The 13,648-nt window shown below is 37.1% G+C and overlaps 1 protein-coding gene across 5 annotated transcripts in view; it reads left to right on the top strand.

The window, feature by feature from the left end:
• PPFIBP1 (PPFIA binding protein 1) overlaps window positions 1-13,648 on the top strand; it is a 218,261-nt gene that overhangs the window by 152,608 nt on the left and 52,005 nt on the right. For all 5 annotated transcript variants that reach the window (XM_074270676.1, XM_074270673.1, XM_074270675.1 and 2 more), the window contains 2 exons: window positions 11,831-11,917; window positions 12,785-12,898. In XM_074270676.1, coding sequence (XP_074126777.1) covers window positions 11,831-11,917; window positions 12,785-12,898 — 201 coding nt within the window. The remainder of the gene's footprint in view (window positions 1-11,830; window positions 11,918-12,784; window positions 12,899-13,648) is intronic.

Below are 13,648 nucleotides of genomic sequence, written 5' to 3'. Positions count from 1 at the left end.
TTGACCTTGATGCTGTTTTCATTATCATTGAAGGTGCTTGACAACATGGTTGAGAAAAAATTCATTCTAAAAAACATAGGAGTAAGCATACAGTCTTCTTTCTTGTCATTGGTGATTGGGAAAGCTTAAGGGCAATTTATATATAAAGATCTAATTTGATTTTCACAATAGCCTTGAAGGGTAAGTTATATTAGTATTAACAGCTTCATTTTATGGATGAGATAACTGATGGACAAAGCAAAATTGCTAGAACTTGATTCCAAATCCAATTTTCATTCTGGTATTCCACATTTTTGTACTTCTAAAAGGATCATGATAGAACTGGAGTCTCTTCCTCTTTAAACTTCCGGATTATAATTTTGGAAAGACAAAGTTCATTGAAAAATTTGCTCTGACAATGTTTTTCTCACCTTGCCACTTCTTTGTTGTGGTTTTAAATAAATGCTTATTAATATCTTATACATTTTACATTACCAGAATTTTTTCCTTTACTTCTGCTGTCTCCTAGAGAACCATCCTGTATGACATTTTTTGTAAGTAAATTTTTTAGTTTTGTAAATACCAAAAAAGATAAGCATTTTTATATACAGAACAGAAAATAAAGATATAAGAAATCATTTTAAAATATTTTTTAAAGAAAAAAGAGAAAAAACCTCTAGTAAAACTGATCAGTACAGTAGAGATTTGAAAATAACTTAAGTGTACCTTATCAGTGGCCCTTCCACTGCTCCCAAGAGTTGGAGGAGATATTTTCTCATCTCTCTTTTTTAGGGTCATGCTTGTTCTTTTTAATTGTGCTGTGTTCATTTTTGATTTTTTTGTGATAATTATTTCATTTTGTTATATCTCTTCATTTCCTATTTGGCTATACTTCTTTCAGTTTCTCTATCATGTCCCAATACTCCCCTAGCTTTTTTGGGGAGTGTTGTCTATACCATCAGACTACATTGCAGCATTCACTTCTGATTGTTTTGTGATAATTCTTTTACATTGTGTAGGTTGTTTTCATGACTTTACTTACTTTTATCAAGTTCATACAAGTTCTTCAGTGCTTCTCTGTATTCACAGTTTTTCTACAGTGCAATAATAGGGCATTGCAATCATATGCCATAATTTGTTTATTTGTTCCTCAGATCAAAGGGCATCTACTTTGTTTCAAGTTCTTTGCTACCAAAAAAAAAAAAAAAAAAAAAGGTGCTGCTATAAATATATTAGTGTTAATAGAGACTTCTTAATAATGAATGTCCTCCTTGGGATATAAGGCTTATATCAGTCTTTCTGGATTAAAAAATCTAGCCCATTGTAGAATTTGTAAAGTAAATATGGGATCAGGTAACATGAATTACTGCTACATATGATTTCCATCATGTTATCTGGTTTTTTTTCTGACAAAAAGAAGATACTTAATAAATGTTTATTGATAGACTGGCTATTTTCGTTGGTGCATTTCTTTAAATTACTTAAGTGATTTTTTTTTTTCTTTTCTTCTTCTCATTATCTACTTCTCTTTCCTACCAACTCTCCCTCCTCATTAAAAGATACTTTCATCCATTCTATAAAGTTGGAGTGTCTTTTCTTAACTGTTACCTTGAATGACAAGTCCCGTGCCTCAATTTCCTCATTTTTAAAATAAGAGATTGGATTGTCTCTGGATTCCCATCAAATTTTAGATTATGAGCATAAGTATTTTTACATAATATCAAAAATATGTTGTCTTTCTCTAGTAGATTTTAATTTTCCTTGTTTTCCTGTAGCAGTTATTAGTTTAGTTTTTTGTTTTTTTTTTAATTATATCTAGTCACTGTTTTCATGGGAAATAACTTGATGTTAGCCCAGGTTTAGGGAATAAAACTGTGGTTTTTTACCTTGAAGCCATTTATAATCCTGTTTTTTCCTTTAAGAGTGTTCTGAAGATAGTTCCATAACATTCAATTTTGTTTATCAGATCTGTCAGTTGGGAAATAGAGCATTGCTAATCCTACTTTTTATTTTTTTTTTAATTATTTCCTTCAGTCAGAATGAAAGAAAATTTTTGTTTTTAATAGGATTTCCATACCTCATTAAAAAATGAAAATAAAAATGAAAACCACTATCTGATGTTGTTTTTTCAGAAAATGTGAATTCATATATTGTGTGTGTGTGTGTGTGTGTGTGTTTTATGGCAATTAGTATTTGTAATTAAAACTAATCATGTATAACAGAATTTCTCATTTTCATGGAAGTCCCTAGAGATAACATTCATTCAAACCACTTCAGGAAACTCTTGCGAATTCAGATAATTTAATTCAGGTTATTACAATTTTTTTTTAAAAGGACAAAATTCAAGGACAAAATTAAGTTGTAACAACTCAAAGGGAATGTGTTGGTCTTTAGAATACTTATCACATGTTTACTAAGTTGCACCTGACTCTTAGTGAATTCTTGTCGGCATTACACTGTATTTTAAAATGAAACATCCTGAATTCATGTAATAATTAGACAAAAATCTTGATAAAGGTTTTAAAATAATATGTAAAGTATTTATGCTCGTGAGATATATATATATATATATATATATATATATATATATATATATATATATATATATATATATATATATTTAAGACTTCAGACTTTTGCTTGTCTGAAACTTAGCTCATATTTACAAAAATGGGGAAGTTAACATTTTGTTTCTGATGGTCATAAAGCTTGATTTATTGTATATTGTTTAGCTTTGGGGGAAGCAGAGGGGAGCAGTAGAGAAGTGAATTGATTATGGTCCTGGAGTCAAGAAGACCTGAGTTCTAAAGCAACCTCAGACACTTTACTATATGATTCTGGACTCCACTTGCTTCAGTTTCTCATCTATAAAATGAATTGGAAAAGGAAATAGTAAGCCATTTTAGTATCTGATGAGGACAAAAAATAAGCCTCAAAGGGAAAGATAAGGTTCAATGCTTCCTTTTCCTCCTAAGTACCAAGGCCGGGTCCATTAGCGAATGAATTCGCTACTCAATGCCATGTTAAAATAAAGTCTTTATTGGCTAGGAAAGGGATAGACAGGCAATTGGCCTCCAGGGAGAAAGGTCAAACTGCCTGAAAGGGGATGCCACAGCAAAATTGGGGGGGGGGAGGGCATAAGGCAGGGAAAAGCTTAGTGCAAGGAATAGAATTTTGGAGATTCATTTTATACACAATCAGGGTCATAAAACAAAGTTTGTATTTGAAAAGGACTTTTCTGCTTCGTTCAGATATAGAGATATTTGTATATCAAAGAAGTTCTGGAGAGGTTTATAAATAAGACAAGAATTTCTCTTAAGGATGTAAAATTCTGTTAATCATTTGTTTCTTAGGTTATCTCCTTTAACCTCTTCAGTATCTTTGCCAGGAAAAACCCAAATAGGGTCACAAAGAATTGGATATGATGGAACAACAGAAATAAAATTTAGCCTTTTAGTTATTCTTTTAAGGATTGTCCTGGCTGCACCCATTAATTCCTATCCTGAAGACATCTCCTGGCCTCCCTGGTCTGAGTAGAATTGTGTCTGGATGGAATTTAAAAGGGACCGGCATTCAGGAGATGGTAAATGCTAGTTGAGCTCATATGCTTTATGGTCATAGGAATATATATACCATCATGTTGTATTTAGAAATATGAGATATAGTGGATAGAGGGCTACACTTATTATCAGGAAAATCCAGACTGGCTGGAATTTGTGGGTAAACACAAGACACTTAAAGTTCGTGTCTTTGATGGGGGAGGACACTGAAACTATCCTCCCTTACTTGGGGGGGAGGGGAAGCCATGGGGGTGAACTCTGAGAAACTCTCCTGGGAGAGGCCCACCTCAGGGAATCAAGATAAAGTGGCTTCATTCTGTGGTGACTCTATTGACACCCTCTATTGAGTGGAAAATTAGTCCAGGACCACTCCTACTTAGCTCCCTGAAGATGTAGACCTGATATAATTTAAGTGATCTCATTCAACTGGAAATCCAGGGGCAGTGACAATATTGAAGGAATCCCAGTCTCAGATCTCTTATACAAAAGGCACTCCTGGCCACTGTGAAGAGACCTTCTCAATGAAAGCCTCTTGTCATTTCTCTACCAGGACCTTGCCACTGAGGAAGTCAGTCTTCCTAGCAAAGCTGACTTCTCAGTGCCAATAAAACTTCCTTTTTTTGCCACATATTTTGGGTTTGTGAATTCTTTCATGTTGGACCTGTGCCTCTGACCAAAAAGGGAATCCCCACAACTCTCTGCCCTGCCACTAACAGCATCAAAGCCCCTTTATCTTGATTCCCTGAGGTGGGCCTCTCCCAAAGGAGAGTTTCTTAAGAGTTCACCCTCATGGCTTCCTCCCCATAGTCAGGGAGGACAGTTTCAGGGTTCTCCCTGTCATTTCTCCCCTTTCAAGCAATCAGCCCCAAATTCATTTGGGATAAAGGGGCAAAAGTCTCTTCTTCTGTAACCACTTCGAGATGGCAAGAGTTGTAGAGATATCCCTAAGTTCACTGGAGGTAGGGGAGGTGGCATTTCAAGCCATGAGGGGAGGTGTGAGATCTGAAAACAACAGCGGCACTTCAGGGGTGTTGTGTGTCCCAATCACTTGTCCTGTGATCTGCAGGCTGAAGGCATGATTAAGCAGTTGAAAATTCCCAGCTTGAAGCCTAGAGGAAACAAATCTCAGGAGCAGATTAAAAGTGGGGTGTCATTCAGGGTTGAAATGGTGACATTTGGGAATGGGATCTTTTGTAAAAAAAGGAACAGGTTCCGGCTGTGGGCTACCTTAAGGTAGTCCTTAAGGTACCTTAAGATAGTCCACCCAATAATGCTGAACAACCCCTAATGCCCATATAGCTCCCTAGCTGAAAGTAGTTAAGGAGTTAATTATGTTAATGACATAATTGCTGGCTGGGGCATAGAATGCTAATCAAGAAAAGTAGGAGCAAAAAAGTTCTCATTTTTGTAGTGAGAAAAAGTTAGGTAGGAGAGAGAGAAAGAAGGACACAGACAATTTCATCCTTCTTCCTCCAGAGTGCTCACAGGAGTACTCTGAAATACCTTTCAAGTAAAAGTTGGACTGTTTGTCTCTCTGCAAGGAGCTTAGGCAGGCTTAGCAAGTGCCTTGATGCCTTCAGAGCCTTCTTAGTCCTGCAGGGAAAAATGTTATCAAAACCCAAAGCAATTTAGAACCCCCTGCCAGGGGGCATTTGTGTAATTTCTCCCAATTGGGGGAAGTGTCAGGGAGCAGAGTGGCAGGGTTAAGGGTGGTGAGTCAGTTTGGCTTTTAGGGTTTTAAAAGGTCCCCATTGAAAAGGAAGATTATTGGGGCCTTGAATAGAATCATAGAGAGGTTTGGCAAAAGTCCCAAAAATAGGAATCCAGATTCTGCAAAAGCCGGCCATGCCCAAATATTTGCCAGACTGGGAGGCAATGTGGGCTAATGGTAAAGAGACCCTATAACCCCTCGAGGTTAGAAAAGTTAGGGTTTTCAAGGCTGCATTTAGGGATTCCTCTCTGGTGGGACTGCAGATTAAAATGTAGGGATAAGCATGCTTTCAAGCAGCTCCAGTTCCCTTAGGAAATAGACTATGGTCTGGGATCACCGAGGGCGTGGCTCTGCCTGTCAAGACTGCAGATCAAGATAAGACTGCAGTTTTAAACTTCTCAGGATTTCTCAACTCCCTTAACTAAAAGTTCCTGCCTGCTTAAGAAATTTCTCTGGAGGTCTGAGAAGAGAAAATTGAGTCTGCACTCTCATCATTAAATTGTACCCCAATAAGGGAACAGGATAGGAGCATTTAAATGACAGTTCACCAAGCTGGCAAGGCAGAGAGATCTGGAGACAGCTCTTGGGTTCCCCTTTGATCCCCACTCTATGGGGAGAGGAGCAGGTGAGACTAGAATTGCAGAGCAAGAGTGAAGGATAAGCCCATCTCATCTTACTGGCCACTAGGTGTTCGGCTGTTGTGGTGGTACAAGCAAGAAGTTGACCAAGCCCCAAACTCCTGCCAGAGGGCAGTGAGGGGACAGCTTGACCCCTGTAAGCAGTCCCTCCTCCAGTACTCCTGCTGCTCGGACTCAGGACAAGGACTGGGGAGTTTAAAGCATGGACCTCTGTGGTTCTCAGAAATAGCAGCCAAGAGTAGGGACTTTTCTCCAAATCTCGCTTTAATTCTGTGGCCTCTCTCTGCATTAAAGACTCCAACAGCTGTTTTTAAGGGAGAAATTTGAGGGACCAAATTTGGCTTCTGCAACTTCCTCCATATATCTGGGGCAGACAGAGCAAGGAGGGTATTGGCCTTGGACCCCTCAAAAAGCTGGGTGAGCTTCCCAGAGTAATGGTCAGGTTTTTCTGCAGTCTGGAAAAGTGTTATGGGCCAGAACTCTGAAACAAGGTTTCTTCCAAGATACTAACTCGGTGGAATTGATGAGACAATGATTATCTAGTTATCTAGTGTTTAATTTACTCTAAATTCTCTAAACTCTAAATTCAGTATGAATAATGGTTTCCTAGTGATATAATGGCTTATACTCAGTGTAAAGCATATAAGCTGAGACAACTCAGCCAAAGGAAGCAGAGAAAGATTTATTCCATCTTCCACCTTTGTGGTGGCTGGAGACTGAAGCACAGACCCTTGGACTCAGACTCTCTTCATCTCAAGCCTCAATGGTGGCCTATCTGCATTTTTTCCAATGAAACAAAGTCCCTGTTTGAGGGCCACGAAAAAGTTAGCTGAGGACCAGGTGAAGGAGACAATAAAGACTTTTGGATTTTTTAACACCTGGCTATTCTTGTGGTGATTAATCTGCTGAAAAGAAGGCTGTCCCTGAGACCTCCAGAAAATGGCGCCCAATATTTATCTTTATCTTTAGATAATTGCCAAGTAATGGTCTCCTGCTTTCTTTTGTTTTAGAACATAAGGCAGTCACACTCTGACCCCCCCAAAAAAGGTGATCACACCTTCCCTGACCCCTCAAAAAAGGGGTAAAAACACCAAAAAAGGAGGTGATCATGCTCTCCCTGACGTCTCAGGAAGGGAGATGGAAACACCAAAGGAAAATGGGGAATCAAACCAGATTAGCCGGTTTCTGAAGGGTCTCATCAACATGGGTCCCATCAACATGAGAGATATTACAAACAAAAAACATCAATCAACATGAGGAATTATATATCCATAAATCCTAGAAATAGTCCAAAACCAGTCTATCGTCCATTACTTCATGTGTCTGAGAATCCAATGATTCCTGCAAGTTTTGAAGTCCTACAATAGTCTCATCTTGTGTTAAGGAATCCAATGATTCCTGCAGATTTTGCATTTCTACAACAGTCTTCTCAACAATTTTTTATCTCAGGGAATCCAATGATTTCTGCTGGTTTTGAAGTTCTGTAGTAGTCTCATTATCAGCCATGCTCTTGCAGTGTCAGATGTTCTTAGGTTTTCTCCTTTGTTTCAAGGTTTTTCTTCTTTTTCTGTCTCTCTCTGATAGTCAAGGCAAATATGACTCATTGGCTCCCATCTGATTCCTTCTCCATCTGTAGAGATACAAGCGAACCCTTTCCTCCAAGCAGTTAACCTATTTAGTCTCTTCCATTCACCAGCTTCTAAATTTCTCCTCATCGCCTGGTAATTACATGGGAGCTGCTTGCACTGGATACTGCCCTTCTGTTGGGTTAAAAAGCCTGTATTCTCCCCAATTGTGATTCCGTTCTGCCATGGCATTGCTTCTCTGCTGATTGATCATGTTAGAGTCCTGAAGTTTTAAAGACTCTCTAGGTGTAACCTCGGCTGCCATCATGTCCCACCTATTTTTTGTCTGGGACCTTGGACCTGGGCCCCACCTCTCATTTCCCTGGGTCAGTCTACAGTCTGAGGCTCAGTGGAAGCCCTTGTTGCATTTTGTATATAGGGTTTTAGGTCTTCTCTCACCCTCTCTTCTCACTCTATCTCTATGCCTACATTGAGCTTTCAGATGCCCTACTTTACCAAACTGAAAGCATTAATGAGTCTCTCTGGAAGTCCCTTGCTGAGAGGGACCACTTCTTCCCATGTTCTGCATCATAGCCTGGGTATAAAACACATTTGTGCCCACTGTGGCACAGCATCTTATGATCTCCTCTAAAGGAGCATCTTTGTGTAGTCCCAATATTATTCTTCTATGAACCTTATTAGCATTTTCTCTAGCAAATTGTTTATTATTTTATCCAGCTTTGCTAGGAAGACTGACTTCCTCAGTGGCAAAGTCCTGGCAGAGAAATGACAAGAGGTTTTCACTGCCAAGGTCTCTTCACAGTGGCCAGAAGTCCTGGTAGGCAGCCGTGCCAAGGGGAGAAGTCCCTTGGCATGGCATAATTCCTATTCCAGACATTCTGCAAAAAAATGAGTTTGAAATTGCCTTTTTTATAAGAAATCTGACTGAGGTTTCAATTGAATGGGATTCCTTCAATATTGTCACTGCCCTCAGTCAGGCCTAGGGTTACAGTTGAATGAGACCACTTAAATTATATCAGGTCTAGATCTTCAGGGAGCTAAGTCGTGGACTAATTTTCCACTCAATAGAGGGTGAAGCTAGTCACCATAGAATGAAGCCACTTTATCTTGATTCCCTGAGGTGAGCCTCTCCCGGAGGAGAGTTTCTCAGAGTTCAACCCCATGGCTTCCCCTCCCCCCCAAGTAAGGGAGGACAGTTTCAGGTGTTCCCCATCATTCTGACAATTTAAGGCACTTGGCTAAGACTGTTAACAGAGGAATCGATATTTCATACTAGTAGGGCAATATCTACAATGGTTATTCCTTCCACTGAAAAGTGTAGATTACACTTTCCTCACTCCAAATGTATTTGAGAAAATTCTTGTTAATGATTTCTATTCATTTTAATAAGTTCCAAAGTAATGTATAGTTGAAAAACATGCCTTTATAGAAGTGTATGTTTTGAACACTAATTGTTAACCTTTTTCTGAGCACCTTTAGTCTTAGATTTCATTGCAAACAAAATATAAACAATGACAAGCATAAAGTGTGCTAGGCAAGGACAATGATTTATTGGCAATATTTGCTGTCAGAATTCAGAGGAAGTAGAGTGCTGAGACTAAAGGAAATGTTCACTGGAAGGCATTTTTGAGAAGGATAAGAATTGGATTGTCAGAGATGGGTGTCCCCATCCTTTTTCTAAGGAAACATTTCCTAGGATTGAATATGAGAATGAAAATGTCATGACTACCATGTAGACAGCAGTACAAAAACACTTGTGTTTTAAAGGTAACTCATCAGATCTCATCTTCTGCATGAAGCTTTTGCCACTTATCCCCATCTTGCTTCCAACTTTTCCCTCTGTATTTTCCCTCTGAGATGGCCACTCAGTTATATCTATTGTTCATGGGTTGGCATATATCCACCCCAAATCTATCCTTACAAGGTTTCTCAGTCCAATTGAAGCATACCAAATAGAATTTAACATCACAATGGATCTAAGAATATATATTTGAAATCTTTCGACATTTAGCAGAATGTAATCTCCTACTCCTTGTTTGATCTCCATTCTTGCTGACAGATAGACAGAAATAGGGAAAGGAAGGGAGGGAAGGAAGGAGCAGGAAAGGAAAGGAAAAGAGGGCAAAACAATTGTTATTTACTCCCTCAATAGATTGTAAACTTCCTGAGGACAGGAACTATCTTAGTCTTTTTTGTATTCACTGTGTCAGGCACATAAAAAAGTATTAATAAATGCTCACTGACTAATTGAGGGGACAAGTCTACATATAGATCTAGAAGAATAACTGCAATATCTATCAGAAGTGATCAATAGCAAAAAACTTGTTCTTGTTGGTCAAATTTTTTTGATTCAAAGAAGCTGTTTAGACTGGTAGGGGGGAAAAAGCTAAATCCTTGACATGTTTATTCATGCCAGCAGAAGCTATTTTCTTTTTTTTTTCAATAGTTTTTTATTTATAAGATATATGCATGGATAATTTTTCAGCATTGACAATTGCAAAACCTCTTATTCCAACTTTTCCCCTCCTTCCCCCCACCTCTTCCCCCAGATGGCAGGTTGACCAATACATGTTAAATATGTTAAAGTATAAGTTAAATACAATATATGTATACATGTCTATACAGTTATTTTGCTGTACAAAAAGAATTGGACTTTGAAATAGTGTACAATTAGCCTGTGAAGGAAATCAAAAATACAGGTGGACAAAAATAGAGGGATTGGGAATTCTATGTAGTGGTTCATAGTCATCTCTCAGAGTTCTTTGACTGGGTGTAGTTCATTCAGTTCATTACCAGCAGAAGCTATTTTGAAATAAAGGGTGTTATGAATCAATTTATACTCTTGTTAGTATGTATTTTGGGTAATGCCAGTGGCATATGATTTGAGGTCTGGGATTGTGCCAGTTTTTTTTCCTGTTTTTTTTTTAATTAATTTTATAATTATAACATTTTTTGACAGTACATATGCATGGGTAATTTTTTACAACATTATCCCTTTCACTCATTTCTGTTCCAAATTTTCCCCTCCTTCCCTCCATCCCCCCTCCATAGCAGGCAGTTCCATACATGTTAAATATGTTATAGTATATCCTAGATACAATATGTGTGTGCAGAACTGATTTTTTGTTGTTGTTGCACAGGAAGAATTGGATTCAGAAGGTAAAAATAACCTGGGAAGAAAAACCAAAGTGCAAACAGTTTACACTCATTTCCCAGTGTTCCTTTTCTGGGTGTAGCTGATTCTGTCCATCATTGATCAATTAGAACTGAATTAGATTTTCTCTTTGTTGAAGATAGCCAATTCCATCAGAATGATTGAGCCAGTTTTTTTTTTAATTTTTTTTATTATATATATATATATTTTTTATAATATTATCCCTTGTATTCATTTTTCCAAATTACTCCCCCTCCCTCTATTCCCTCCCCCCAATGACAGGCAATCCCATACATTTTACATGTGTTACAATATAGTCTAGGTACAATACATGTGTGTGAATATCATTTTCTTGTTGCACAATAAACATTAGAATCCGAAGGTACATGTAACCTGGGCAGACAGATATTAGTGCTAACAATTTACATTCACTTCCCAGTGTTTCTTCTCTGGGTGTAGCTACCTCTGTCCATCATTGATCAACTGGAAGTGAGTTGGTTTTTCTTTATGTTGAAGATTTCCACTTCCATCAGAATACATCCTCATACAGTATTGTTGTTGAAGTGTACAGTGATCTTCTGGTTCTGCTCATTTCACTCAGCATCAGTTGATTTAAGTCTCTCCAGGCCTCTCTGTATTCCTCCTGCTGGTCATTTCTTACAGAGCAATAATATTCCATAACCTTCATATACCACAATTTACCCAACCATTCTTCAACTGATGGACATCCATTCATCTTCCAGTTTCTAGCTACAACAAAAAGAGCTGCCACAAACATTTTGGCACATATATGTCTCTTTCCGCTCTTTAGTATTTCTTTGGATATAATCCCAGTAGTAGCGCTGCTGGGTCAAAGGGTATGCACAGTTTGATAACTTTTTGGGCATAGTTCCAAATTGCTCTCCAGAATGGCTGGATTCTTTCGCAACTCCACCAGCAATGCATCAGTGTCCCAATTTCCCCACATCCCCTCCAACATTTATCATTATTTGTTCCTGTCATCTTAGCCAATCTGACAGGTGTGTAGTGGTATCTCAGAGTGGTCTTAATTTGTATTTCTCTGATCAGTAGTGATTTGGAACACTCTTTCATGTGAGTGGATATAGTTTCAATTTCTTCCTCTGAGAATTGTCTGTTCATATCCTTTGAGATTGTGCCAGTTTTAAAGGGTCTTTTTCTCATCTAATCATTTTCTCTTTCAGACTAATGGAAGAATATCTGGAAATGGAGATGTTTATCAAGAAAGACTAGCACGTTTAGAAAATGATAAAGAATCTCTGGTTCTCCAGGTAGTCATTTTATATTTAACTTTTCTTTTAGTGTATTCTCAAAGTGACTAAGCAGCTTTCTAGTCTTTATATTTAGCATACATGTATACATATGTAAGTGTTTAAATGACATGTATGTATATAGTATATAATGTACATATTTAGCATGTTAGTAGTCATTCTCAGTAAGTTCCTCCATATTTTATACACACACACACACACACACACACACACACACATACACACATTCACTCACATATATACATAAATGCCATGCTGTTGGGAGTCAAGTGAATTTATCCAATATGTGATATATTAAGAATAAATCCATAGTTCCCTTCATTGAACTTTTAAAATGAAAAATTGAATGTTAAAGGTGTTAAATTATGTTCTAAAACACATAGATCTAAAATATTATGGTCTTTAATTCTATAAAGTCTTTTTATAGATTTTTTTATAAAAATGAGATTTTTTTCATTCTTTCTGAAAGGCAGAAATTTATCTAACTTTTCATTTCCCTTTTAATTTAAGTAACAAAAGCTATTTTTCATTCTACTCTCTATTTCTCTCTCTCTCTCTTTCTTTCTATCTATCTATCTATCTATCTATCTATCTACTCTAATTATCAAGCCTCATTTAGAAATTGTTGCACATAAGTGTTTTGGTAATACCTTCTTTTATATTTTAACTGCAACCTTTTGGAAAAGTAAGGGAATGAGTACATGTAGGCGATATGCAGTGGTTGATATCATAATGTTGAATAAATTATATGACTTTTTTTTTAATTTAGAGAAATTAAGGAATAAATGTGTATGTTGTTATTTGAATTGAGAAACAGACAGAAATCCTTTATGCCTTTCTTTTATGCCTATATTTTATACTTTTCAGGTGAGTGTATTAACAGATCAGGTGGAAGCTCAGGGAGAAAAGATTCGTGATTTGGAATTTTGTCTTGAAGAGCACAGGGAGAAATTAAATGCTACTGAAGAAATGTTACAGCAGGTATGGAGAGAGAAGCACGCACTAGCAGAAAATTTCTGCTAAATGTGGAGAGAGCATAAATCTGTTGTATTGTTGGGTTTGTTGGTGCACAGAATTCTATTTGGTGTGCTTCAGTTTGCCTCATATATTTTAGGAAAAAATTTGAGAGATTTGAGTGCTCATGCCAGCATCCATGAACAAATGAAAAAAATCAAATCTTATATGAGAATTCCATTTACATGTTTGGAAAATTTTAATTTATGCATATACTTTGTTTCCTATATGGGGATTCAACATAAAAAAAAAGAATCAGTTCTTATTTTTCTCTTGCAAAAAAAGGGATAGATATCATCCTGTCTGTTATCATGTGACAGATCTTTGCTGTTTTGCCACAGGTTAGATAATTGCTACCCATCTTCAAGGAAAAAAAAAAAAAAACTTTAATAGAAAGATTTGGATCAGTCTTCAGCAGCAAGCAAGGAGAAGAATACCATTCAAAAAGAGCTCCAAGCTAGCTTTCTCCCAGCTTTTCTTTCCCATACCATTTATTTAGTGCTCAGAAGTGGAGCCTTAGTAGCTGTGGTTTTTAAAGTTAGATAAACTCTTGTAGAAAAAAAGGATTTTTGAAATATGAGCATTACCCAAGATTGTTTTGATAAAGATGCCCAGCTTTACAGTATATATTAAAAAGTTTTTTTTCTTGTGAGATATTTTTGTATATGCAGCACAGAACTAAATGTAATTGTTTCAAGTATTGATATGTTTCTTTAT

The sequence above is a fragment of the Sminthopsis crassicaudata genome, chromosome 5 (genome assembly GCF_048593235.1).
Source record: "Sminthopsis crassicaudata isolate SCR6 chromosome 5, ASM4859323v1, whole genome shotgun sequence".
In the NCBI taxonomy this organism is placed as follows: domain Eukaryota; kingdom Metazoa; phylum Chordata; class Mammalia; order Dasyuromorphia; family Dasyuridae; genus Sminthopsis; species Sminthopsis crassicaudata.
The sequence above is the reverse complement of the archived record's forward strand: the minus strand, read 5'-3'. Positions and strand labels throughout refer to the sequence as shown.